General features: G+C 45.9%; 1 protein-coding gene across 1 annotated transcript in view; it reads left to right on the forward strand.

Annotated features, from left to right (window-relative positions):
• Nucleotides 1-10932: 10932 nt before the first annotated feature.
• Nucleotides 10933-26014, forward strand: part of LOC146185983 (uncharacterized) — a 47855-nt gene continuing 32773 nt past the window's right edge. Inside the window, exon 1 of the mRNA XM_084606921.1 lies at nucleotides 10933-11838. Coding sequence (XP_084463047.1) covers nucleotides 11383-11838 — 456 coding nt within the window. The 5' untranslated portion in view covers nucleotides 10933-11382. The remainder of the gene's footprint in view (nucleotides 11839-26014) is intronic.

Raw genomic sequence — 26014 nt, forward strand, 5'->3', positions numbered from 1 at the left:
TCATATTTAAACTACTGCCCATTAGTGTGGGGCACCGCTACACATACCAGTCTGAAAAAAACTAGCTCTGCTTGAAAAGAGGGCTCTCAGAATTGTTTACAACCTACCAAATAGATACTCCACTAAAGATATATTTTCCAGGAATAAGTTTATTGATGTTTTCAATATTCATACTTATAGACTCCTGCGCACATATGATAGGAAAGCGAAAAAGCATAACCAACATATCAGACACAGCCAACATTAAGTTATTTCAGAGTACATATCTACGCCGTTACAGTTCACATTGGGTATTTCCGCCCCCGAGAACAAACTATGGTCGCCAAATGATTGCATTCCAACTCCCATTACTTCTTAATAAACTAATTGATGCGAATACATATAAAAAATAGAGTGCACTAACCTCCTCGACGTCTTTCTCCACGAAACTTTCCTTTGTTTCCTTTATTAGTGTCCATTCATTATGCATATGTAAAACGCGTTCATTTGTATAGTTAGTGTTTTACAAACGTGGTTTTAGTTACAATCATGAGGTTATCCTGGAGGTACTCGCCAAACGCTTTCCTAGTACTTGTGCCCAAATCTGGATCCGTAATGTTTTGGCATCTAGACCCATTCAGCTACATGGCAAAGCTCCGGGATGGGTGCCCAAAACCTATTACTTGGATAGGGGTGTACCCCAGGGCTCCATTCTCGGACCCATATTGTTCAACTTGGCCATGACACGCGTCGCCGAGAATCTGGAACTCGGCACAAGCGCAAGATTCGCTATATATGCCGATTATATTACTGTCTGGACTGAGGCAGCGGATTACATAGACAAATATTCTATGTAGACTGAACTTCAGGCGGCCCTTCTTTGTCTTTAAGATACACTAACCAAAATTGGCCTCGAACTCGCTCCACATAAAACATAATTGATTAGTATCGACGGAAAACATAAAACCAACACCAGTATGCAGATCCATCTTCGCATCGGAAGCAACACCATCACCTCCTCAAATGGGCGAATCCGGATTCTTGGCCTGCCCATCTCAAGCTGCAACAGTCCCCAGAAATGGGTTCATCAGCTACAACGCCTTTGGCCTGCACTGCTACACACCTGTCCCTGTCCAACCGGCACGGCGGTGCGCGGCAACATGCCTGCCGTGCGATGGCCCGAGCAGCGGCGGTCGGAAAAGTCCTCTATGGCACACCCGTCCTCCAAATGTCGAAGGCTAACTTCGCTAAGGTCGAACGCCTTCATCGGGCAACACTACGCACTATTACCGGTCTACCTAAGCGCACTCCTATACCTGAACTTGAGCATTTGGCCGCTCTTCCACCGCTCGCTACCATCGTTTCCGAGTCACAGACGCGTCATCGGATACGTCTAGGGAACACTGTCCAAGGACGTCGCCTGCTGGCCTGGGATGAACAGCTTAAAAACAAAACACCAGCCCTATATGCATCTTTTCCCCCTTGGGAGATGCCAGTGGTTAAACGCCTCCATCGCCGACCTATAAACCGCGATTTTGCCATTCCCCGGGAGCTCCTCGCTACCCATCACCGACAAGAGCGAATCCCCGATACGACTAACATATACACCGACGCTTCGATTACAAGCGAATTTGCATCTATGGGCTGGGTATGCGATGACAACCCTTCCCTTTCAGGCGCTTATGCCTGCCACTAACCTCAAGGTACTCCTATTCATGCTGAACTCCTCGCGATTTGGGGAGCCTTGTCAGGAGTGCCTTGCACCGTAACTTGTTCAATACGTATTCTTACTGATTCCTATGAAGCTTATAAGGAAATCTCTACCCCGGGCTCGCAAGATGAAACTGCTACGGCCATACAGCGCCTCCTTAAACGCCACCAACTCGCGACCAGAACTGTCGTTATTCAATGGACCCCAGGTCACTCAGACGAATCAGGGGGCAATGCGGCGGCACACGCCTCGGCTGCCTTGGCAGGTGGGATGCCCACATTTACTTCCCCACCCCCCGTGCTTTCATCCTTACTCGACCTTGGGTGGGCAACACACCCCTTCTCTTGCCCTTATGCACTATACACGGACCAGTCTTCGTAGCCTCAGTCAGCATCGCATGCAGGTGGCCACACCAGACCCACCTTTCACGCAAAAAACTCACCTCACCCAAAGTCAAGAAGTCTTCTTGAATAAGGTCATCGCCCATATGGCTTACACGCCGCGTACATGACCTTCTGGCGTCAGTATATAGAGGAAATCATTACGTGCCCCCCCTGTACTACTCTAACGCGCTGCGGCATATCTCATCTACTCTGGGACTGGCCTGCTTTTTCTACTGGACGCTCCGAAATCAAACCCTACCGCCTGAACTACCGTTCCCTTCTAGAAACAGATGCTAGCATACAGATGATATTTGCCAAGCATGGCTCCCTTAGTGGCCTGATCAGAGCAATATGATTTCAGTGACGACCTGTGCAAACAATGAAAATTCTGTCTACCCCCCCCCCTTTATTTATTTATTTTTATTTATTACATACTGTTGGCCTCCCTTTGAGGCCGTAACAGGATCGGGTTCACATGCATATGAAAGAGTACGGAAACAAAAAGACACACAGCAGAGAAGCAACCTTTTCACACTTATACAAATGAAAATAATAAATCGCACATGGTGACAATGTGTTTACAATTATTCAAAATAGCTTTTCAACTGCGGCAGAAAAGTTTCAAGGCACACTTGGTTTATAATTTCGGGGGCAACGTATTCCACTCATGAATCGCATTTGGGAAAAATGAAAATTTGAATGCATCACTGTGGTATCTGTATTCAGATACTAGATGCTTTGCATGTTTAGTTCTTGTGACACGTGTACTAGGCTCAACTAGATATCTGGTCTTATCAAGTTTAGTATTATTATTCAAAAGGAGGAAAATAAACTTGAGCCTCAACAATCTGGCTCGTGTGTGGATCATAGGAAGGCCGGCTTTTTGCAGAAGCAGGGTGGGTGAGTCATGACGACTGTATTTATTGTAGATAAATCGCGCAGCTTTTCGCTGGACGCTCTCCAAGCTATCAGTCTGTTGTTTGGTGTAGGCATCCAGATAATACTACCGTATTCTATTACAGAACGTGCAAGTGAAGTGTATGCCAAAAGTTTTGTTTCCGGTGAAGCAAGTCGAAGGGAACGTCTTATCGTGTAAAGAGCAGAATGCGCCTTTGAGGTAAGGTGTGTCGCGTGCTTGTTCCATCGTAAATCGGAGTCATTAATCACGCCAAGATACTTGAAGTGTTCTACCTTAGTGAGTGTGTTACTTCGATATCATAAGTGAAATTTAATGGCTGTTTCTTTCTAGTGGCCGCCGTGCAGTTTTTTTCAGGGCCATCTGCCAATCGTTACACCATTTTGAGACGTACTGCAGTGAGTTGTTCAGAGCTGTTTGGTCGGCAGGACTATTAATTTCTTTGTAGATAATGCAATCGTCGGTGAACATGCGTACTGTTGCGTCGATATTGTTGGTTAGGTTATTGATATAGAGAAGGAAAAGAATTAGGGCAAGCACAGTGCCCTGTATCACACCAGATAACACTTCTGCCAAATCCGACTGGCTGTTTTCGAAGTAGACAAATTGACGCCGACCATTTAAATATACTTTCAACCAATTGATAATTGTTCCATTACTAAGATCGTGAACCAATTTATACAGCAGTTTGGGATGAGATACTCGGTCGAAGGCTTTTGATAAATCAAGAAATACCATATTTGTTTGCCCCCTCTTATCGATGGTAATAGCTAGGACGTGAACCGTTTCTAGCAATTGCATTGTCGTAGACAAACCTTTTCGGAAGCCATGCTGATTGGGAATAATTAAATTGTGGTCTTCAACAAGCGTTATAATATGCTTCAAAATTAAATGTTTTATGATTTTACAGACCGCACACGTAAGAGAAATACGGCCATAGTAAGCAACATTGGCTGGGTCTCCCGATTTATGTATCGGGATAACTTTTGCTATTTTCCACATTTCTGGTAGTTCGGCAGTTTCTAATGATTTATTATATATAACCAGCAAGTATCTTGAGATCCATTCAGCATAACGTTTCAGAAAAGAATTTGGTATATTATCTGGACCCGTCTATTTCTGTGTGTGAATACTGAGTAGCAAGGCAAATATTCCTTCTTCAGTTAATGTTATTTCGTCGAGTGTATTGTTGTCATTACTTTGGGGTTCAAGCGCATGGATGGTTCCATCATCAAGCGTAAACACAGATTTAAAGTGATTGTTAAAGGATGCGGCTGTGTTTGGTGCTACATACGGATGAGGTTTACTTTTTTTAGTCTTCGAGTTCAGATACCGCCAGAGTTTATGAAGAGCCGTTTTGATAAAATTTGTTGATGGGACATTCATATACTCATGCTTGGCCGCTTTTACGGCTTGTTTGAGTGCCTGAATGACTGCGGATTTAACAACGTAACTTGGTAACTGAAGTCGACGGTTCAGCTTCCTTAATCGAGCTATTTTGCGTTTAAGATGTATAACTTCTCTTGTTATCCATGGGTTTGTTCGGTGTACTGGCTTCATTTTCTTCGGGATATACTTGGATAAGCAATCTTGTACCATGGTTACAAACGTCAGCCCTAACTGGTTGACAGTCACTGTGGCAGTTTGAGAACTGGAACTAAAATGTGTGTATGAAAAGAGAGAGAAAGAAAGAGAAGGCAGAGAGGTTAACCAGGAAAGCTTCCGGTTTGCTACCCTGCACTGGGGAAGGGGAATGAGGAGTTTAAAGGAGAAAGATAGAAGAGAATGATAGGAAAGGTAAGGCGGCGAGGAGCACAGTCACAGTTTCTCAATCAAGTTTGTGTCTCTCATAAAACACATAAGTGCTTTGAAGGCTTTGCCGTTAGACGCCTTCTGTGGCCATGGGCCGAGGATTTTCTCCTCTGTGAAAGGACGGCTGTAAAGATGGTCCAGAGCCGAACGCAGCGCATATCTTTCGCTTGAAAAAGCAGGGCACTCGCAAAGGAGATGCTGTGTGGTCTCTTCGCAGCCGCATCTTTCACAGTTAGGGCTATCCGCCATTCTCATCACATAAGCGTATTTTTTGGTGAATGCAACACCGAGCCACATACGGCACATCAGTGTTGTTTCGCGCCGCCCTTTGTTAGGGGGAACACGAAGGCGCAGCCCAGGGTCTAGTTCCCTGAGGCGTCGATTGGAAAATTCTCCTTTGTTCCAGGCTGAAAGCGTTAGCTCCGCCGCTAAGGAACGAAGTCGACAAGCTGCGTCAACTCTAGGTATAGGAATGTTCACTGTAGTTCCGTCGTTGTGTGCAGAACGGGCAACTTGGTCTGCCTGGTGGTTTCCCTCAATACCGCAACGTCCAGGTAGCCACTGGAAAATTATATCATGACCTTTTGATGTAGCGTCGTGGTATAGCACGCGGATCTCTGCAGTTAGTTGTTCATCTGATCCACGACGTAGCGCAGCTTGAACGCCTTGAAGCGCTTTGGATCAGTCAAAAATCCATGGCTATGAGCCTTCCCATTCAATAAAGGACAATCAATCAATCAATCAATCAATCAATCAATCAATCAATCAATCAATCAATCAATCAATCAATCAATCAATCAATCAATCAATCAATCAATCAATTGTTGTTTTGATGTGTGTTTTCTGTTTTTAAGCGAACTGCTTTTTCATGCTTAAATTGATGTGAACTTTGTGTGCTTTTATTTTGCACTCACTTTGCTATTTATTGTTGTATAAGCGCCGTCGCATGAAAGTTCCAAGTAGTCAAGTATGCTGACATCATCCGCTTTGGACCAGTCAAAAATCCATGGCTATGAGCCTTCCCATTCCATAAAGGTCAATCAATCAATCAATCAATCAATCAATCAATCAATCAATCAATCAATCAATCAATCAATCAATCAATCAATCAATCAATCAATCAATCAATTGAATAATCAATCAATTGTTGTTTTGATGTGTGTTTTCTGTTTTTAAGCGAACTGCTTTTTCATGCTTAAATTGATGTGAACTTTGTGTGCTTTTATTTTGCACCCACTTTGCTATTGTTTTTATTCCCACCTCCTCCATCAACTTACGGTGATGGAAATAAAATATTATTATTATTATTATTATTATTATTATTATTATTATTATTATTATTATTATTATTATTATTATTATTATTATTATTATTATTATTATTATTATTATTATTATTATTATTATTATTATTATTATTATTATTATTATTATTATTATATCAGGCACCGTATCAGGCAACATATTGGTGGAGACTGCAGTTCAATCCCTGTACCCCACGCGGAACCTTCGCAGCGGCCGCCATATTGGACCCATCAACATGTCCACCCCAGCAGCCACCACCTCCTCTTAAATGGCCCCGCAAGCCGTCGTCATGGTCCAGTCCCGCGACCACGGCGCATTTTGTGGCACTGACGACAACGTCGACGTAGACGACTGGCTCTATATGTAGGCGGATGAGCAGTGACATAAAGCTGCAGAATAAAAAATAAAAGGAAATTTGATTATTCACAGTAAAATTTCTTGAATATGCTTCTAGCATATTTAAGTCAACACATACAGTAACGAAAAGGGGGACGTAGAGAACGCTGTACAGCCTGACAGACCTTAATTTGGCAACCGAGCTGACGGGGCCAGAAAGCGTTGCCATGTCGCTGGCGTTTTGGGAACCTTATTTCTGTGCTAGTTGAGCGCTGGGTCCACTTGGTAAATAGTTACCTTAACCGTACAAGTGCCCTTCTTCTCTGTTTGTTCTATACCTCTGGGCGTGGCCAGCAACGTGTGCCACACATCTACACGTACTTTCCATCAGACATACAGTACACATTGGCGAGCGGATCACGATTTCGGCATTTTCAAGGAAAATGGCATTCTTTGCATTCTTTGCACACAACTCCGCGAAGTGCACCTGTCGTGTCAAGGTCTCCTTGGTCACGAGCGCAGAATATAATGGTGCCGATAAAGCAGCCATTTATGCAGTTGAATCAAATGAAAAATGCAGTCGTGTTTAAGTTGTCCTTTAGACAAGCGCGATGAACAAGCGTTGTGTCGTGACTTGATGCAATATGTACATTTCGACTTATCGCTTTCAGATTACTGTGCGTAAAGCGTGTCTGCCTGTATGGTGATAATTTATAGCTGTGAAGGGAGGCTGCTGCTATATGGCTCAACAACTGTTCTAAAATAACTTTAAAGTAAACATAGAAAGTATTCACTGTTAACAAATACTTGAGAAAATTCACAAGATTGGAAAGGAATATGCCTCTTTCTAGGATACTCATTGCCGAAGAAAAAATCATCTTGGTCCTGTGTCCAAACCCAGGACCCCTAGCATATAATATAAATACCTCTGATAACTTTTCTCCCTTTCCTTACGGCACGATTCAGCTGGGTGTGCACAGAAAAAAAATTGTGATATACTGCGCGTTTTCTTTCTTGTAAACAATTTATATATACAGAGTACCACTCACATGCGGTCAAGCAAGAAGATATGCCTGCCTCATTACAAGGCTATGTCAGCATGACAACTTTTCTGACAGCGCCATGTCCTCGAGCCTGGCACTACACAACAAATAGTGCAGCTACAAGCCCCCTTTAAAGTCTCCTTGCACGCCGCTGTTCAATAAAACGCCAATTTTTTCAAAAGCACTGAGAAAAAGTAACGACAGCATTAGAAGAAGCCTACCTTATCCACAAGAATTTTCACATGTGGTAAGCACCCCATCGGTTACCATTCATTCCCGCGAAATCTCGTGTATGGACGAAGCTGGTTAGGGGGTTAGGGGTAGTGGGTTAGGAAATAGTTGGTTAGGGTGCGACGGCCGGCAGTCGTTGCTGCAGGAGTTCGTTGGCCTCAGCAGTGGCTCTGGCTCACTGCACCAGCATGAGCTGATGCCGCGCGTCCGAGTCGGCTAGAAGGCCCTCCCACTGGTCAGGACGAGGGCTATCTATTTTAGGCATTATGAGGCTAGCCCTACATCCCCGCGTTGTGTGGTATAGTTGATGTGGTATGCATGTGTGTGGCATGTTGTGTGGCATCCCTATGTTGTGTGGTATAGACAGCACAATGAGCGCTCATTGTGTCGTCTTCTCGTCTTGCGCTCCCGTCCACGTATTGTGCTGTTATCTCAGGACCATCCTTTAGCATTTTCTTTACCTCCTCTTCCCTAAATCTTCCGCTTGGGAACAGGCGGCTGAGGCTTCAAATACATGGCGGATAATCTTCCAAGCCGCTAAGACACTCGTCGCCTTCAACTATTTCTCCTTTTTACTCCCATGCCAGAAAAACATCTGCGGCGGCGTGGGCGTCGATAGTTTGAATCCTTGCAGCCGTGAGTAATCAGGAGGGTGCCTGTAGCAGGTGGTAGTTTACGGGTGACAATCATCGGGATGCTTGCTTCCCCCTTTCTAAGCATCGAATATCCTCGCAAAATCAAGAGCATGTCTTTTCCTCTAAAACGAAATTTCCGCATCTAATTAAATGCTCCCGAAACGACCCTTAACGTCTCTGTCATTCATTTACATAGGCGATAACACAACCATGCTTTCGAACAGAAACGCTCAAGTGTCAGCGCTGCACGAATCCTGTTGATTGTCTGGGAAGTTTTCATCTTTCTGCTCGCTCTAAGAGGTGCAGAGGTGCATTTCTCTTTTTCCCCTTGCCACCTGCCCACTAAGGCAGGTTGCAGGTGGCTGGAGGCTGAAGAGATTTACGACGGCCAGATTTTACCTTCATGGACTTCCCAGTGCTCTTTCATTAAAACTACGCGATTGGGCACAACATTTCTGGACGATCGCTGAAAGAAGTATTGACCTTCTAAACGCTCATCATTACCTGCAGATGGAACATGAGATGACTTTCCACTACCATCATTGCTTTCAAACGAGTTTTTTTATGTGACATTTAAGTAACTGGGTTTACTAATTGTCGATATATACTCAGCTGGTGCAGACGGCAAGGTCCACGCATTATTCCTCAACTTTGGTTTAACGTTCAAACGCTTTCCTCGCCAGAGTTTCGCTGAGACTGAGAGTTTAATATCAGCACTGGTGACATCGCGTGCTTTAAGGACTTATTTTGCATATAGCTGTTCATACTAATAAAGGGATAATAATTCAATCCAAGTGAAAACATACTGCTGAAATTGAACGAAAGCTCCAGAACTTTAAAAGAAATCCAAGAGTTGAAGAAAAATGTATCCAGGCGCGGCGTTCTAACCTGGAACCACCACCTACACGCAGTGTTCCCTCTAGGACGATGAAGATTTGATCAGTAATTCGAAAAAGATGTGCGTTAGTCCAGAGTTAAAGGGGACTTCTCAAGGTGGAATAAATTTATAATGAGAGAGTAATTACCTATTACATGTATGTAAGGGTAGCCATATGCCTACAAAGAAAAGCTGGGTGGACATTATTAAGTAATTATTCTCTTATTCCATAGGTACTTTATCTTGGGGGATTGCCCTACGCTTTTAAATATATATGATCAGTTCACCTTAGCTACGAGTAATAACATTCTCGAAACATCATGTTTCGTCTGGCCCCAGAGTACCACGCTCAGCTACTTATCATTGCGAACATATACTATTGACCTCACTAGCTGTGTAACATCAGTAGCTCGATATTAGGCTGATGATTGCGTGCTATCCGTAGGATTACCATTTCGATTCACCGATTACCCCTACGATTGGACCAGGATGCAGTAAACTGGTGTTGTTCATTCTAGTTATTGATATGTAACATCTCTGAAACACATTTATGTCCGTAACTTACAGCAAATCGGGAATTGCAATCACTTACGTCATTAACAACAATAGTGTCGAGCAGGTTTCAGCACGGAGCATTTTCACGTGAAAATAGGGTTTAAAAAAGGTTTTAAGAAATGCTAGGAAAAGAAAAATTAGCCAGATATCAAATACCCTTGACGAGTTCTTGTGTAGAAAGGTTCAGCCAAGTTTACCAAACAACGTGTAAAGTCCGCTATACGGTCATGCATGCTGTGCATCATATCGACGAGGTTTTACTCATCTTAAATATGAAAGGCTGAGTAAAGTGTGCGTATAGTGCTAAGAAAATAGCGCCTGAAATATTTTCGGCCATCCAAACTATATATGCCACGTCTACATACACAGGAAATCACTCCACGATCGCTGTTTTAAAGTAAAGGCGATGAAGTCCCGAATCCGAAACCGAAAATGTTAACGCCCCAAAGCTACTCAGGCTATGGCAGACTCGTAGTGGAGGACTCCGGAAATTTTGACCACCTGGGGTTCTTAACGTGCAGTGACATCGCACAGCACGTGGGCGCCTAGCTTTTCTCCTCCAACGTGGCCGGAAGGCGATGAAGCCTCTGGGAATCCGAACAGAAAAAAAAAAAAAAAAAAAAAACTGTTCCGATTCACGCAGTTTACTTACATACTCGAACAGTGAAGGCTAGACATCTATTTTTTGCTATGTGGTCTTTACTAGCCTGTAAAAGTCTCCAGTATCAGCAAAATAGTGTCTTTTTGATTAGGATCTATTGACATAGGCGGACATCAGCTTATAGAACTTTACGTCGGTTGAAAACGAGCGAATAGCGATACAGCGTCAACCTGCCTTAGCGATCAAGAAAGCACTCTGAAAAGCGAAAAGAAAAACAGAATGTCATGTTTCCCTTCGCGAGAAGCCCGGCAAGACGATGTGGAAGGACGTCTAGAGGCCATTAGGAAGTTACGCGCGGAGGCCCGTAGCCGCGCGCGCCGAGTGAACGCTAAGCGGTCCAGTTTCACGGGAGCGCACTGTGCACGACCGATGCAACCTTGAACAATGCCGGTTCCGCGTCGTCGGCTTCGCAGGGACTGACCGCTGGCGGCCGACACCGACGGCGCTGCTCTCGACGCTGCCGTCGTCACGCGCCGGCGCAGCGACCGCTGGCTGCGTCAGTGGAGGGAGAGGGTCAGCTAGCGTCGACGTTGGCGGAGACTGCTGGTGGCTCGCTCAGCTGTGCCGACAGCGGGAAGTTGTATTCGCAGGTCCGCTGCCTCGCGAGAGGAGCGTCGTCGTCGTCCGTGGTCGCCTCTTTTTTCCACAGGGCTGTCTGTACAGGGGCCGTTGCTCGAGGCGAAGGCGAGCGAAACGGGAGCGCACCATCGAGCGAGTTCGCAGCCGCGCGGCTCTCACGTGCGACGCTGCCGGCCCAGTGGAAAGTGTGGCGGGAGTAGGTTTGTGCGAGTGGCACGTGGAGTGTGTACATCGTGCTCACGATCGTGTGCGAACTGCCAGCCAAGCAATGGGAGGACGCGGTGGCTCGTGACTCGCGAGCCGTTGTGCTTGAAGTCTACGGCTCTGCGGCGCGCTTTCACGCCGGCAAGGGCGGCGACATGTCTTCGTCGCCGTCCTGCCAACATCAGAACCATCATCACTACCACAACAACAGCAGCAACAACAGTGTTCACCAGCGAGGCCGACAACCTCGGGTAGACCGGCAGCTTGGTCCCGGTGCGCCCAGGAGGGCGCCCAAGCGGCCAGATGAGCCCGGATGGCGGCGCATGGCGCGCCGTCGCGAGCACTCGGAACCGGTGATATCCCCACGCCAAGGAGGGACGCTGGTACGACGCTGCCGGGACTTCTACGCTCAACGACTCCGGCAGTCCGAGCTGTTGAGGAACAAGTGGGCTGTAGGCAGCCCGGCGGTAACGCCGTCCGGAAGCGAGGGATCCCAGGAGGCGGCGTGCTCTGCGGATGACGACGCGACAACATCTTCGGATGGTGAAGCGGCGTCGACTTGGCGGAGGTCCAGGTTCGACCTGGCCATGGATTCGCTGCGCAAGGAAATCGTGAGTGGGCTGTTGAACGTATTCCGTGTCTTGCGATGCTAAAGATACCAGGCCCTCCAGCGCTAGGATTGGCACGGTCTCGGCCCATCTATGACTATTATGCGTCGCTGCAGATGACAAGTGCTTGGCGTTTGCTTTGTAGTTGCACTTGATCTTTTGTGCGTTACTTGGGGCCTTTGAGTGAGATGACAAAGATGTCGATAAGGAGACTGAACACAACTATGAAAAAAAAAATGAAATATTTTATTTATTGAAGCAAAACACGGTCCAGGCACGACCTTTCTTGAACTGTTGTTGGCAGCTGCTACTACTACCACTGAAGTTGTCCATGGGCCGGGACGTACCGTTTTGAAGATTCATGACGCACATCAAAACGGGCTGTTTCCCACTTTCTAAAGCTTATTATGCTACTTAGATGGGGAGCATAAGCACTCAATCAGGCTTATGCTTCTGCAACATTAGCACAGCGGACGCTGGCTATTTTCACCCTAGTATTATAGCAACAAAATAAAAAAATCCACCGCTTGGTAACCAAAAACTGGGCATAGTTGTTGAAGTTTAGTGGTGTACCAACAGGTACCTTTATGTGGCGACTGCAAGCAGCCAAACATTGGCTTTGGACTGAAAACAGAGAACTGATTGATGCCTTAGCTGTTGTCTAACATTTTAGAATGTGTTTCACTTATTTCCACCACGTTAAATAAAAATGTTTCTGCATGTATTCCTTTCATTAGCAACGTTTATAGCTTGCAAAAGCACGTAGCCGGGCATTTCCTACTGCAGACTTCTAACATGACTGAGCTGTCAGTAAAACGGCAGACTCCTCACTCTTTAATAAAGGTTGTAGGCAAATAAATTAAAGCGCCTGACGAAATGGCCCTTAATGACTGCATATTCGGTGCGCCCACTTCCCAGTCCACGTGTATATTTCTTCTTGGCTAACATTCATCGACAACGGCTGTACAAATTTCGTTCATTCTCGTGTCAAAAATTATTGCACCTTGCCCCGTCATTCTTTAACGACTCACGAAGCTTCGTGGTATCCGCTATAATGATGTCAATTCTCGAGCTGGAAAACAATGAAAATAAAAAAATGAAAGCTGAAATAGAAAACCACGCGTGGATTTAGGTCGGCCCATACGTAAAGCAGGTTGACATTACAGAAGAACCCGGAACTCGAGGGGCTGGACTACGGTGGCTCGGGTGCATAGCTCCTGCGTCGTTGATTTCTCTTCATGCACTCCAGGTGACTCGATTACACTATACCGGGCACCTGCTGTGTACACATCTTCGACATGCTTCAACCACCACGGCCCCTAGCACATAGGCCCGCACACGCTCAGATAGCATGCTCGGGACAACCCTGCTGAGATGTTTTGCACTATTCAAGTGTTACGGAAGATGCGAGAACACCATCTCGAACAAAGTGCCACAAGTCGTCTGAAGAGATTCCGTGCTGGCTCAGTTGTATGGGGCTTAGTTGTCGAGCATGCAGTCGTGGGATCGAGTCCCAGTATTGGCGGTTGCATTTCGATGGATGCAAAATGCGAGAGACCTGTTGTGCAAGTGCAAGTTAAAGAGGTCCCGAGGAGTTAAATTAGACCGGAGCTTTCCAGTATACGCAGACCCTTTCTCTCTCTACCCTTAGCAATCTTTTCCCTAAATGCACTGTTCGGGTCGAGTTACTGTTCATTTCATTTCCTCATAGCCTGTTATTATTATTATTATTATTATTATTATTATTATTATTATTATTATTATTATTATTATTATTATTATTATTATTATTATTATTATTATTATTATTATTATTATCATTATTATTATTATTATTATTATTATTATTATTATTATTATTATTATTTATGCTGACAATATCGGACGCCTACGGATGTACACGATTCAGAACTCCGCTTTGTTCGTAAACAGAAGAAAGCAGTTCAACTTACCCAAATATTAAACGAGGTGTGATCAGTGTCTTCCTGTGGGAGCGTATCTGTTCAATTAAACGACGCTGTATCCACTGTGAACTAGCAGCTGTTTGAGTTTATTGTCGGTGTTTGAGTTTTATCGACACCAAACGTGGCCGCTCGATTGTTTGCAACGCACAGGGTCATTCTGAAAAGACGGCGTGGGTGGCAGCAGGGCGGAGTGCTGTAGGCGCCTTGGAGTGGCGGCGTGACACGTTAATTCGCTTATTTGTATTTTTCTTTGGTATTAACTTCCTCTGTAGGCGGTAGGCGCGCTCTCTGAGTTCCCCATATCAGTATTTAACCTTTTGTTGCTGCGTTATTTCTCTGCGAACTGGAATATTGTTCGCTGGTATGGAGGCTGTCATTGTATGGATAAGGCAAAACACACTAAGGAAAACGAACCGGGATGCTCCAATGTGTGAGACAGGATATACTGCTGCAAAGTTTAAAATATGTGCTTATAGGAAAAAAGCACCACAGAAGAAGATGGCGACATGGGGCAGCTGACAGCAAAGCATTATTTTGTGCAATGCCAGATATGATGCCTATTTTTCCCTACCAGAATTCCAAAATTAGCCTCCATAATGCGGAGCCCTGGTTATACCGCATTTTTTTCTGTAATATAATATTCAACAATGTTGGTCTCATCAGGCATTAGTACAACAACAACAATAATAGGCGCAATATCTGTCACATTTGCTCCTGTGGACACCTGAACCGCGCCGTAGGAGAAGGGAGGAAGGTGGGAGTGAAAGCGGAAAGAGAGAAAAGGAGCCGGTGATGGAGGGCTACGGGGTAATTTCGACCACTTGGAGATCTTCAACGTGCGCTGACATCGCACAGCATACGGACGCCTCTCCGTTTCGCATCCATCGAAACGCAGCCGCCGATGGAAGTTTCGTAATGTTTATCAGTGCGATCAGTGCGATTCCTTCTGAAATTGCTGACGTTTCTGAAATGTGTTTTTGTCTTCTCGGATAGCATTTGTGCAGTTATGCATCGCACATTTTGTAGTAACTATTGTTTTGTAGTGACTGTTGTAAATATCTCAGGGGTTGCTGTTTCCGTAATCTGATTGGTGAAGGCTTGCTCACAGTTTACTTCTTAAAGTACAAGGAAGACGTTCTAGTTACTTTGGCTTGAAGATATCTTCATTGAATGATGGCAAGTTATAGGAGAAGATGCAGGCTGAGAATTAAAGGGTAATGGATTTTAGTAAGAACTATAACAATTATAATGTTTTGTCCAAAAAAGTTTGCAAGCACTCAAGTTTTTGACAACTTCGAAGGCGAGAGCTACTGATTGAGCAGTTAAGTAAGAAGAGAAAGAGAGAAGCGTGAAAAGATGCGAGCACGCAAAAATATTCGCTCACAACTATTCCCATAATGCAATACAGCCTGTGGTTTTTTGTGATTTTTGTGGGGTTTAATGTCCCGAAGCTACGCAGGCTATGGGAGACGCCGTAGTGGAGGACTCCGGGAATTTCGACCACTGTGTACAAATATATAGCATTTACCAAAGGTCAAGGACATTCTTCATTCGGGCAGTGTACGGGCACTGTTGTCATATACGTATCGCAGTGCCAAACCGCGCGCCAAATAAAAAAAAAAATAGAAGCCATTGGTCAAGACAGGCAGCAGAGTAAGAATCCGGCATCCGTCAGTAAAGCGATCACAGCGCAATCAAAAGCTGCGCGCAGTAAAAATCAAAGCATGAAATAAGAATGCGAAAAAGTATTTGGGCGAATATTACTCGCAATGATGACGCGGCCGTTCAATGTGCGCATGCGCTAAGAGCGCAGTCATGAAAAATAAAACAAGTGTTCTTGCCTTTCCTGTGCAATCGCAAAATTAATGCGAATTACGGCACATGCAAGGCCACGCCGCAATAGTTAATCGAGAGTTTTAGCTAGAACGGTAGTAATATTAAAGGGGGGGGGGGGGGATCGAGTCGTGCGCAGGTCTACGAAGGCGACACGCTGTCGTTTGTGACTAATCGCTCTCGCCGAAGGCGACGCCGAGTGAGGACGTGACCGTCATTCTTCAGCTCACTTGCATTAGCAACTCTTCTCTTACGTTCCTTTCTCGATGCATCCGCAAAGCGCGGAATACTGCTTTTAATTCCTGACATGTCACCTTAGAGAAATAACGGCCGTCATCCCCAAGCGAAGGCCGCCTTCTACGAAATTAAAATTTTTCCGCGCGCAAGCGCAACCTGTTCTGCAAAACCATGCTGCACATAGTGGTGCCACGGCTGTGTCTCCTCTAACATATTCGTGTCGCGGCTGCTTGGTTCACTTCCGGAACCGCTGAACCCGACCGCGGCGTTTGTTGCATACGAACGGAGTCGAGCGCGGTCCCATGCCTGATTAGAGTGTTTCGTTCCAGAAGCCTGCCCTCCGACTCACAGGGCGAGCGTCATGTTCGCATGCAAACGCAGGAGAGGAAACTTGTGCGGTCCAAGCGGTCTTGAGCCATTGCCCGGTTGGAATTCGGTATACATTTGGTGTACTGCGGGGTACTTTGCAGCCGTGCACAATGCGAACCAAACACGGCAGATCAGCGAGGTATGCTTCTGTTTAAGGTAACGAGCAATAAAATCAATGCCGAATCACACTTAGATTTTTCTGTTCATTAAAATATATATATATATATATATATATATATATATATATATATGCCTGCGCATATGTGACAATGTCTGCCCATCGGCAGACTGTGACATTGCTAGAATTTCACAGGAAATAAAAACATATGTTCATGGTACCCCGTCAGTGATACATCGCTTTTAAGCATGCAATCTTCCTATAGCTCCCGTGCGCGGAGCGGTGGACGAACTTGGCATCAGAACGGGGGAGAACACAAAGACGAACTTAAACGAACTTTGGCGCAACTTTCAATCACCCCTTGGTGCCTATACGAGCTGCGAAGCCACCGTAACAGCGCGTGCGTCAAGAACAGCGTCTGTATAGGATGTGAGGGGCCACTTTTATGGCGCAGCTCGTGTCCGGCTTAGGAGATAGGTGCGTCGCAGCTAGCAAGCTCATCCGCCCAAACGACCAGAACTACATTTCTTGGAAAACAGAATACCGCGAGGTGAAAATTGCATTTGATGTCACAACTGCGTGCCCCGAGGTGTAATGGGGAATGAGCGCGCACATGCCTCTGCCCGAGCCTTTCTCCCCCGGACAATTGTGCATTCGCACTCGAATCGCGCTGTCAACAAATGCAGTTATCCTCCAACGTCTCAGACTGGAACAGTACCCTTCCCCAGTCGAAGAGCTAACCAAAGTTAAGAAGCACGAGATGGAATTGGCTACAACCCAAAACTTACAACTGCCCTATTAAACTTAGTATCATAGGCACGGAGACTTAGGCTGCAATGAAAGTAATACGGATAGAGAGCAGACTTCTGTATGATGTGGGAGCTCGCAAGGCAAATCCAACACTGAGTGCCAGCTATCGGACAACACGAGAAGCGTTTGAAACTGTACTGTGCAGCTGGGATAAGAACGGGCTACAAAAAAAAAAAAAAAAAAAAAAAAAAAAAGCTTGTCGAACGAGCACGGGTAGCTGCACGTGCTAACGGAATTCCGGATAATATATATAGGAAAGCCACCCACTGCATGCACTTTACGATCGAGTAAATAAATTTATCTACCTACCAATCTGCCTACAGTTATGTCCGACTAATACCAGATTCGCGCAGAACTAATTTGCATAAATGAAAAAAAAAAAAAACACTAAGCAGAAGAGAACAAAATAGGTTATAGTGGGCCTTAGCCACGTATTTTGTCTGATGTCGCATATACAAAAAATCCTCAGGATATCCGGCAGCCCCAGTGGTCTTTCGGGCTAGTATATACAATGAGAGTCGCAGGCTTTCACTTCGCGAGCAAAACAATATACAGTCGTAGAGATGAAAAAAGCCAACCCACACACTATGGTTGGGCAAACCAAGACCGAATGTTCAGCTACAGTGTAAAAGCCGCTGCTGCAGCAACAAAAACTTCCCTTCAGTCCGTGCCCGACATGTACGCTGCAGAAACGAGCGCTTAATTGTGGCGCTGAAATTACTCTTCGAAGAAAGTGGCATCCTTGGGAAGTATTTGTTCCTTCATCTCTAAGTATCCGAGCTGCTATCTCTTTTCCTAGATGTCTCGTGATTGTGTCCAATATCTTTGGTGCTCCCTTTCGAGTCCGGGCATTATTTACACATGATTGTGATGGTACCTGGACAATCGCTTTTAAGATTCATGTTTCATTTCCTCTAGTGTATTGTTTCTTAGTATGCCAAGCGATTACCTTTAATTTACGCTCAATAATATCCATTCTTCGTGCGCGTTTGCTCATTTTTTAATATTGTGTACTGTGACGGTATACTTGTATTTTGTGCCTCTGTACAACGCCAGTGCAAGGGACCTCTCCAAATTTGTTCAAAGTAGCAGCCGGTGCCGCTTATAGGCAGCAGCCTGTCCTCATACGTTCACGCAGTAAAAAAATGCATTCAACGGCTACACTTGCGTTTCTCACTGTACACGCCAGCCCGCTTACACTACAAGAAAATAAATAACGGGACATCAGCTCCCTTTGCGGTCCCGCGTTCAATTTCATGTAGTTTCTATCCATTTAATTACCGCACGCTATTTCTTCCTTTAATATGTCACACATTCTTGTTAGCATATAGCCCTAAGCTACCACTTTGTCCAGCTACCGATCGTAAGCGACAAGCCTAAATAGTTGTAACTCTGATCGTCGCCTCGAAGTGTTGTTGCTTTTGTCCAAAGGGACGTTGCATCGATGCGTTTATGGTTCGTGGCTTATGACGTTTACCGTCTCAAAGAATCTCAGGCTATGAGAAGCACCATAGTGGAGGGCTCCGGATTGTTTCCGTCACCTTGGGTTTTTCAACGTGCACTGACATCGCACAGTAAATGGGTGCCTTCCGTTTCGCTTCCACCGAAACAAACGCGACCGCGGGCTGGAATCGATCCCAGGTCTCCCGCCTCAGTACTCGAGCGCCCTGTTTGTGGAATTACTCAGGATTGAGACGGGGGCGGCTGATTTCCATCTAGGGAAACACGCCGAACGCGCAGCTGTAAATATTTTTGCCACAGCGCTCCGCTCGCATTCAGCGTGTTACCATAAAGGGAGCGGAAGGTAAAAACGCTCAGCTAAAACTGTCAACTGACTCAGAGAGCTGTGCATAGCTTTTCTGCGCCGGAAGTAGGCAGGGCAGCCTCTGGCGCACGGCCAGCAACACGGAATGTTGTTTCAATAGTCTCTCGTAAGCGCCAGTCACCATTGTCTGCGTGTATTTGGTGTCAGGATAAATCAGGCACATGCCACTGACATCACTTCCTCGTCGAAAGTCTGTCACTTAGCAGGTTTCTGCCGCTGAAGCTTTGAAGCAACCGCTCACAAAATGTCCGTGCCGGGAAGCTAATTAAAGGGAGCGAAGGGCGTCGACGACTGCTGCAGGAAATTTTGTTGACGACGGCAACGTTTAATGCAAAGTCGAAAAATTTAATAAAGTCATTTAATTCAATAAAATTGTTTAAAAACGTCTCTCATACACAAGAATAACATCTTAGTTTACTTTGAGTTGTGAAGTGATGCATATTGCGAGATAAGTACATGCGCAATGCATCTTTCAGAACATGTGATATAGACGCATACAGAGACGCTACATATAACCAATATAACGCTTACATAGACGCGTAGACAGACGTGCACATAGACGCGGTCATTAGGAGAGCGCGTGGCAAATCAATACCAAGTGCACCGCATCTCACTATAGTACCAGTTCTGCCATGACAATGAGTAAATGAGAGGCCCTAATGGACAACCTTAATATCGGGTATATTGTGTGCTCTGTACGCGCAATATACCAACATGCACTGCTTTGTTATTTGACATCTCCGAAAACAACGGTAGAAGTTGCAAATCCACTAAATTTTTGCAAGGTTTACACTACGAAATTTGGAGACTTGTTGCCATAGTAACTGGCATGCCCACGCTCTATGTGATAATTTCCCACGAGCGGGCACAGAGGAAGGTAGCGTGCCGTGGCTGGCTGAGAGCCCTAGGAACAAGTTGTGCTCAGCTTCAGAGGAGTGAATTGCTGGGGGCCAGTTGGTTCATGTCTACTAGGAAAAAAAACCAGCGAAAAAAAGACGCAGGGCAAAAGGAAACACAAACACACACACAGTCGTCAGCGACTGTGTGTGTGTGTGTGTGTGTGTGTGTGTGTGTGTGTGTGTGTGTGTGTGTGTGTGTGTGTGTGTGTGTGTGTGTGTGTGTGTGTGTGTGTGTGTGTGTGTGTGTGTGTGTGTGTGTGTGTGTGTGTGTGTGTGTGTGTGTGTGTGTGTGTGTGTGTGTGTGTGTGTGTGTGTGTGTGTGTGTGTGTATTTCCTCTTGTCCTGCGTCTTTTTTTTTTTTTTTTTTTTTTCGCTGGTCTTTCTCATAGTAGTGTGCTTAGCTTATGCACTGATTAGCCCGCGTTCGCCGACAGTTGTGTGCTTGTCGCCGTTTTGGCGGAAAGACGAAGATGACCAGCGTACCTGGCACCGAGGCAGCCAACTGAAACTGTTTAAAGGCCAATCTAGTGTAACACGGTTTCCTCTGCGGTTGCCCCCTTTTTGCGGCTGCGCTAGCGAATATGTTCACAATTCCTTTAAATTCCGCACTCATGCGACGTCTACCGCCTTGTGCTGGAGGTTAACCAGTATCTGTTTCCAAAGTGTGCCTATAACAATCTAATGCCTCTAAAGCTTCACCGATGTCAGATAGAGAACGTAAGTTCAAGATTACATAGCTCGATTCGAGGTTTGAAGCTCTTCTACCGCCTCGAAATGATCGGAAGGTTGGCACATTCAACGGCGTGTGCACGCGTCTTTCGTCATCAGCAAACGACAATGAGCCTTTATCGACGTCTTCAACCAAAGGTAGCACAGGCAGAAAAAGCGCCACCCAGTGAAAGCGGAGCGCACTGTAGCCTGCATCTGCCCTCCAAAGCAATTTCATTTCTCCCATGCTCTTTGCAATTTGCTGCCTCTCTACGCCAAGTCAACGGGAACTATAAATAAAAATAGTGTTCCAAGCTGGTTTAGTTTGGTGTTAAATCAAGATTTTGAGCTGTTTTACGCGGTTCAGCTGTCTTGAGATCAGCATCCAAAACGAGATGATTTTGTCCTCTAGCTGGTATACTGTGCCATAGAGTTTCTTACTCTTACCTAGAGGGAAAGCTGTGCTGCCGTCTATGGGAGTTTACATGGAGTTTCCAGACGGCCAGTTCAGCCACCATGGGCGCTCAAAGCATCATGGGCCGGAGAGCTACCGAGTGCAGAACTACAACTTTTGGCCAAAACTAATGCAAAGATAAACGTCTTTATGCCGTAAATTATGTCCTAAGATTGAATATTGTGACTATAAATTGCAAAAAGAGAGAGAAACAGAATGCCAGTGTGAGATTTATCCAATATAAGCGATGGCCCTTTCTCCTATTGGCTTAGTTTTGAGCAGCACAAATACCAATATTTCGCACTTAATAGGCAAACATTGAAATAAAAAAAATGTTATGAAAATATTTATCGTTGTGCCATCACTTAAGGAAGTTTTTAATGGCATTTCGGGAAACAGAAACCATTTATTGGCGACGTCTGCTTTTGCGCCTTCGCTACTATGGCTTTCGCGGTCTATGTACGCACCTTCAGATGATGATGATAACGAAAAAAAAAACATTGCAGTAACGCCACTCCACGTACTCGAGCAAAACCGACTGTCCCGCAACAAGTAGCACACCTGCCCATGATTCTTAGCGCGCCCATGGTGGCTGAAGTGCAGCGCCCTCAGCTTTCCCTCTAGTTAGTGTAAGGAACTCTATGTACTGTGCTACCCCTCGCGGGAGCTCAGAACTATGCTTATGATAAGGATGAGTGACAGTCATGCGCAATTTTAAAAGTCGTCCTTGTTCCTTCCTCTTCCCTAACGTTGCGAACACCATGAATACTGGGACCATTGACTCAATCAGCTTACTTTGATGTCATGCGACAACCTCTCTGATGTAGGAGCCGGCTTATAGATAATAAATGGGCCTGAATGGGGGCTTCGGGGAAAAAAAAAAAAAAAAAAGAAGAGGAAGGGGGGGGGGGGGAAGGGGTTTTATACACTATATATTTTTTCAGTTTCATTTGCAGAGAAATAACTGTTACACAATGCTGCTCCTGAGCTGACTTGGAAGCCTTATATGAATTCGGACAACCGATGTGCGATGGTCTATATATACATCGGTCTCGGTTCCTAGGGAATCGGCAGGAATTCTAGATGCCGTTCTTGTTTTCCCATCCATCTTTGGCTAGGTCACCAGTGAGGGGAGCACCATCCGGCGGCGACCCGTCAAGGTCGTCCAGGTTAGACGGCGGCGGACACGCACAATGGCTGCGAGGAATGCGGCCCACATCCGCGGAAGAGACGGGTCCCCGAGCCCCTTGCCACCACACGCGACAACCGCTGCCGCTAGCGCGGGCAGAGAGACAAGAGCCTCGGTGGCATCCGCTAGCGAACAGTCCGCGCTTCCCACGCAAGGGCAGCCGTCACCGACGTTCTGAGCGCCGGGACAGAGCACACGCTTTCGATATGGCCGTCGCACGCGGCATTCTTCCACGTAATGGCAGACAGCTTGTGCGCCACGTCACAGCTGGCATGTTCATGGACCACGAATAGATTTTACACTGCACGTTGGAGCAGATGCAAATAAAGAGATTGGATAAGCGCGCTAACTATCATGGCTTCAAGTATAGTTCATCACAACGGCGCCGTTATAACGCAGTGCAAGCCATTCATTGAACGAATGATTGCCAGCGCCCTGGTCAATGACAGGATATAGCTATTTATTAGTAGAAGGATGCGTTCGTTATTACCACAAGAATGGCTAGCCTGCTTAGCGCGCGACTACGCGGTTATAGCCCTGCCGTTACCATCCAGCTGAAATTCATTTGCCTTGGCACCCTTTGGCCTGGGGACATAGCGCTGCATTTCTTGGAAGTGGATTTAAAAGCCCTCAATTTTAGTTGTATTGCCTTATCTTATAGCTAAGCACATTCACTGCCGTTAATCTAGGAGTTTTTTCGAAATGCTTTTGGCTGCGCTCAGAATTGGGTCTGTTCAAATTTTGGCTCGATGTTAAACCGGCCACAGGTCTCCACCTAAATTTAACTGAGCCGAAGGCGAACCAAGGGCGCAATCCAACTTTCAAAACAGACGTTGAGACGAAGCAGTTTTGGAAACAGAGGTCATTCCCTCTGATACATGGAGCACACCCAACTTATTTATTACCCACTGAAGAGAATCTTTGCTCAGGAGTGACCGGTTGCCATTCACCCGGATCCCTTTGCCCCCTTAAAAAACGCCGGGAACTTGGAAGTCGCAAGAGGAACGGCGCGAAGGACGAGGACAAAAGAGACAAGCGCAGGGCCAGCGCAAGTAACAACTTAATTTTATTTCCCTCCAAACCTGCCTTTTTGTATACAGGCCAATAAGCCTTAACACACGGGGAAGCACCCATAAGCAATCTCACGGAGCCAACGCACGCATCAGATAACTGAACGAAATCTAATACATGAAGCACGATAACAAACCACGTAAATATTTTTCTGCGCCCTTAAGGCTTTTGCCTTAGTCATGCTTGCTGGATGCCGTTAATGAGTTCGCGATACAGAGCATGCGAAATATTTGTTAGGTGTTGTTCACCGCTGATGGTGTATTATTCGCTTCAAGAAGGAGGAGTTCAGGCCCTTGAGATCGCGTTTACTATACGCGTGTCAAGCGTACTTTGACACGTTTAATTTATTAATCTCATGAGAAAGTAGCCATCAACATGGGTGTTTACATTCTCCCCACCCTTTCATCATAGCAGGGACGTAGCACCGCCCTAAAATCATGATGTATATAAACTTTGGTCACTTTTTGTCGTGATAGACAGCGCCTGTTGGACTCGGGCTCGAATCACGATGGTTTAACAAACAGGAAACGCTGCGCCATTGCCGCAGGCGAGCTCCCCGCGTGTTCAACTGCTGCCGCCTTGCGCTATGCGGCTTTTGTCGATCAGAGAGCAGCGCGTCGCACAGATATGACCGCAAGAGGCGGCGCTACTCCCAAGCCAGCGCTACGGAATTCAGACGTTGTCCATGATTACATTATGGGAATAACTCTGCGTGTTACGCACAGCTGAGGGCTTTTGGAGCTCGGCCGAGTAGCGAGTGGGCGTCTGATACATCAATTATGGCAGTAAACACGGCTCGCTTAAAGTGCCTTCTCCCATAAGGCACTCATATATGAGTGCCTTCGCAAGATTTATGCTCGAGCCGAGCATAAATCTTACTTGTCCCTAAATAGTTGCTATAGCAACTGTGACGCCAGCCTCTGTTAAATTATGGAACCGCATATTGGGATGACGACACTTATGCAACACACAGCATATAAATCTTGCTTGTCCCTCTATAGTTGCTATAGCAACTGTGACGCCAGCCTTTGTCAGACCACAGAACCGCATATTGGGATGACGACACGCATGCAACACAGATCATATAAATCTTGCTTGTCCCTCGGTGGTTGCTACAACTGTGACGCCAGTCTCTGTCAAACCACAGAAGCGCTGAGTGGGATGAAGGCACGTACAACGTATAGGGCCGTAGCAGGGTTCCGCCCCATATCGCGTGTCTCGCCATCTGCTTATATGACATCACTAACGGATCTCCATGTGGCGCCAGGTTTATCCTGAATCACAATTTGTGACGAAACCATTTTTCTCGTAGCATTCGCGGTGACGTCATACCATTCCGCTTCTCGTTTAGCATCTATCCGCTAGTCAAGTTGGAGGATAGTTTGCGATAAGGATTAGAAATGATGATTAATGTACTAGCAACTGTATGCCGTGTAATAAAAACCTTTAACACTGCGAAACTTCGTGCAAGTCTCAAAGTTGTAAACCGCCAAGCAAATCCATGCCAAGCAGTGATTTCGCAAGTCTTAGCGGGCTTAAGCGGAGTTAAATCCTGACTAATATTTGTTTAAAGAAACTCGAAATGGCGGTTTGGGTACGAAAGAGGCCGAATTTTGTGCCTAAGGAAAACAGGGAATTTCCAGGATGGGAATGAGGAGAAAAATCCTTATTTTAGGCCAGTGGGCTTGGCATGCAAATGAGCCCCTTTGGTGGTCCGCCATGTTTAAACTATACCGCCTCTCCAAGAGATAAGGCAGCGTTATATGTGCATGGAGAACGTTTTGTATATCCCCCGATAGTTCATGTTTGCCTTGCCACAGCAAGCCAGACGACTGCGCCGTTGGTTAGTTTTAAAAGCCGTGCATTTTATGAGCGTGATGGCTTCTTATCAGGCTGTTCGCAACAAAAACGCAGATATGGCGGAAACCGGCAACAACTGCGAGACACGCCACGCGTGTTACATACGTGACTTCGCGGAGTCCCCACACATATACTCGTCCTTGCGGTGCTCGAGACTCGTGAATATGTGACTCGCCGGATGCAACTGTGCGTGCGCGACAGGGGCTTCCAGCACTTACTCGGACAAGGATAACCGCCGGGGCAAGAGCCAGGTTGGCGTCAGATAAATTTGATATACGGCACGCGCCATTGCGCCTATGATAAACCGGCGGGAGACAACTGGACGTGGGACGGAAGCGAAGAAGGCTGTGCGGGGGTGCCTACAGCCGCCGTCCTCCGCACTGCGCTGACCAACTGCGCCGTGAACGTCCGCCGCGAAAAAAGCAAAACGAACAAAAAGAAAAAGTGGCGCTTTGGGTCTCCGGAATTCACAATCTGTGTAATCGAAGGACAGCGTCTTTCGCACTAAGCTTGGTCGTCTGCGTGGTTTCATGGTCCAGCATTATAGGAAATTTGTACTCCTTATCCGAGAATTAAGTGACTATACGAGAAAACAAGTAAGAGGGTCAAAAAAACATTTGTTGCTTAGGAAATAGACTGATTGAAATCCGTTGAGCCTGTAATGCCCGGCGTATCACGTCCAATGCGGACTGAGAAAACTTCGTTAGTTTTGAAATCTTTCGCCAAAATCAAACGGTTTCCTCGTAGTAATGCAAGAATCTAATTTCTCAAGATGTTTACGCAAGTATAGTGCACGTTGCCAGAAATGCAGAAATCCTGGTAGAAGATTGCTCTCTGCAAAG

Source organism: Amblyomma maculatum, chromosome 6, assembly GCF_055883805.1.
Source record: "Amblyomma maculatum isolate TAMU_Amacu chromosome 6, ASM5588380v1, whole genome shotgun sequence".
NCBI lineage: Eukaryota > Metazoa > Arthropoda > Arachnida > Ixodida > Ixodidae > Amblyomma > Amblyomma maculatum.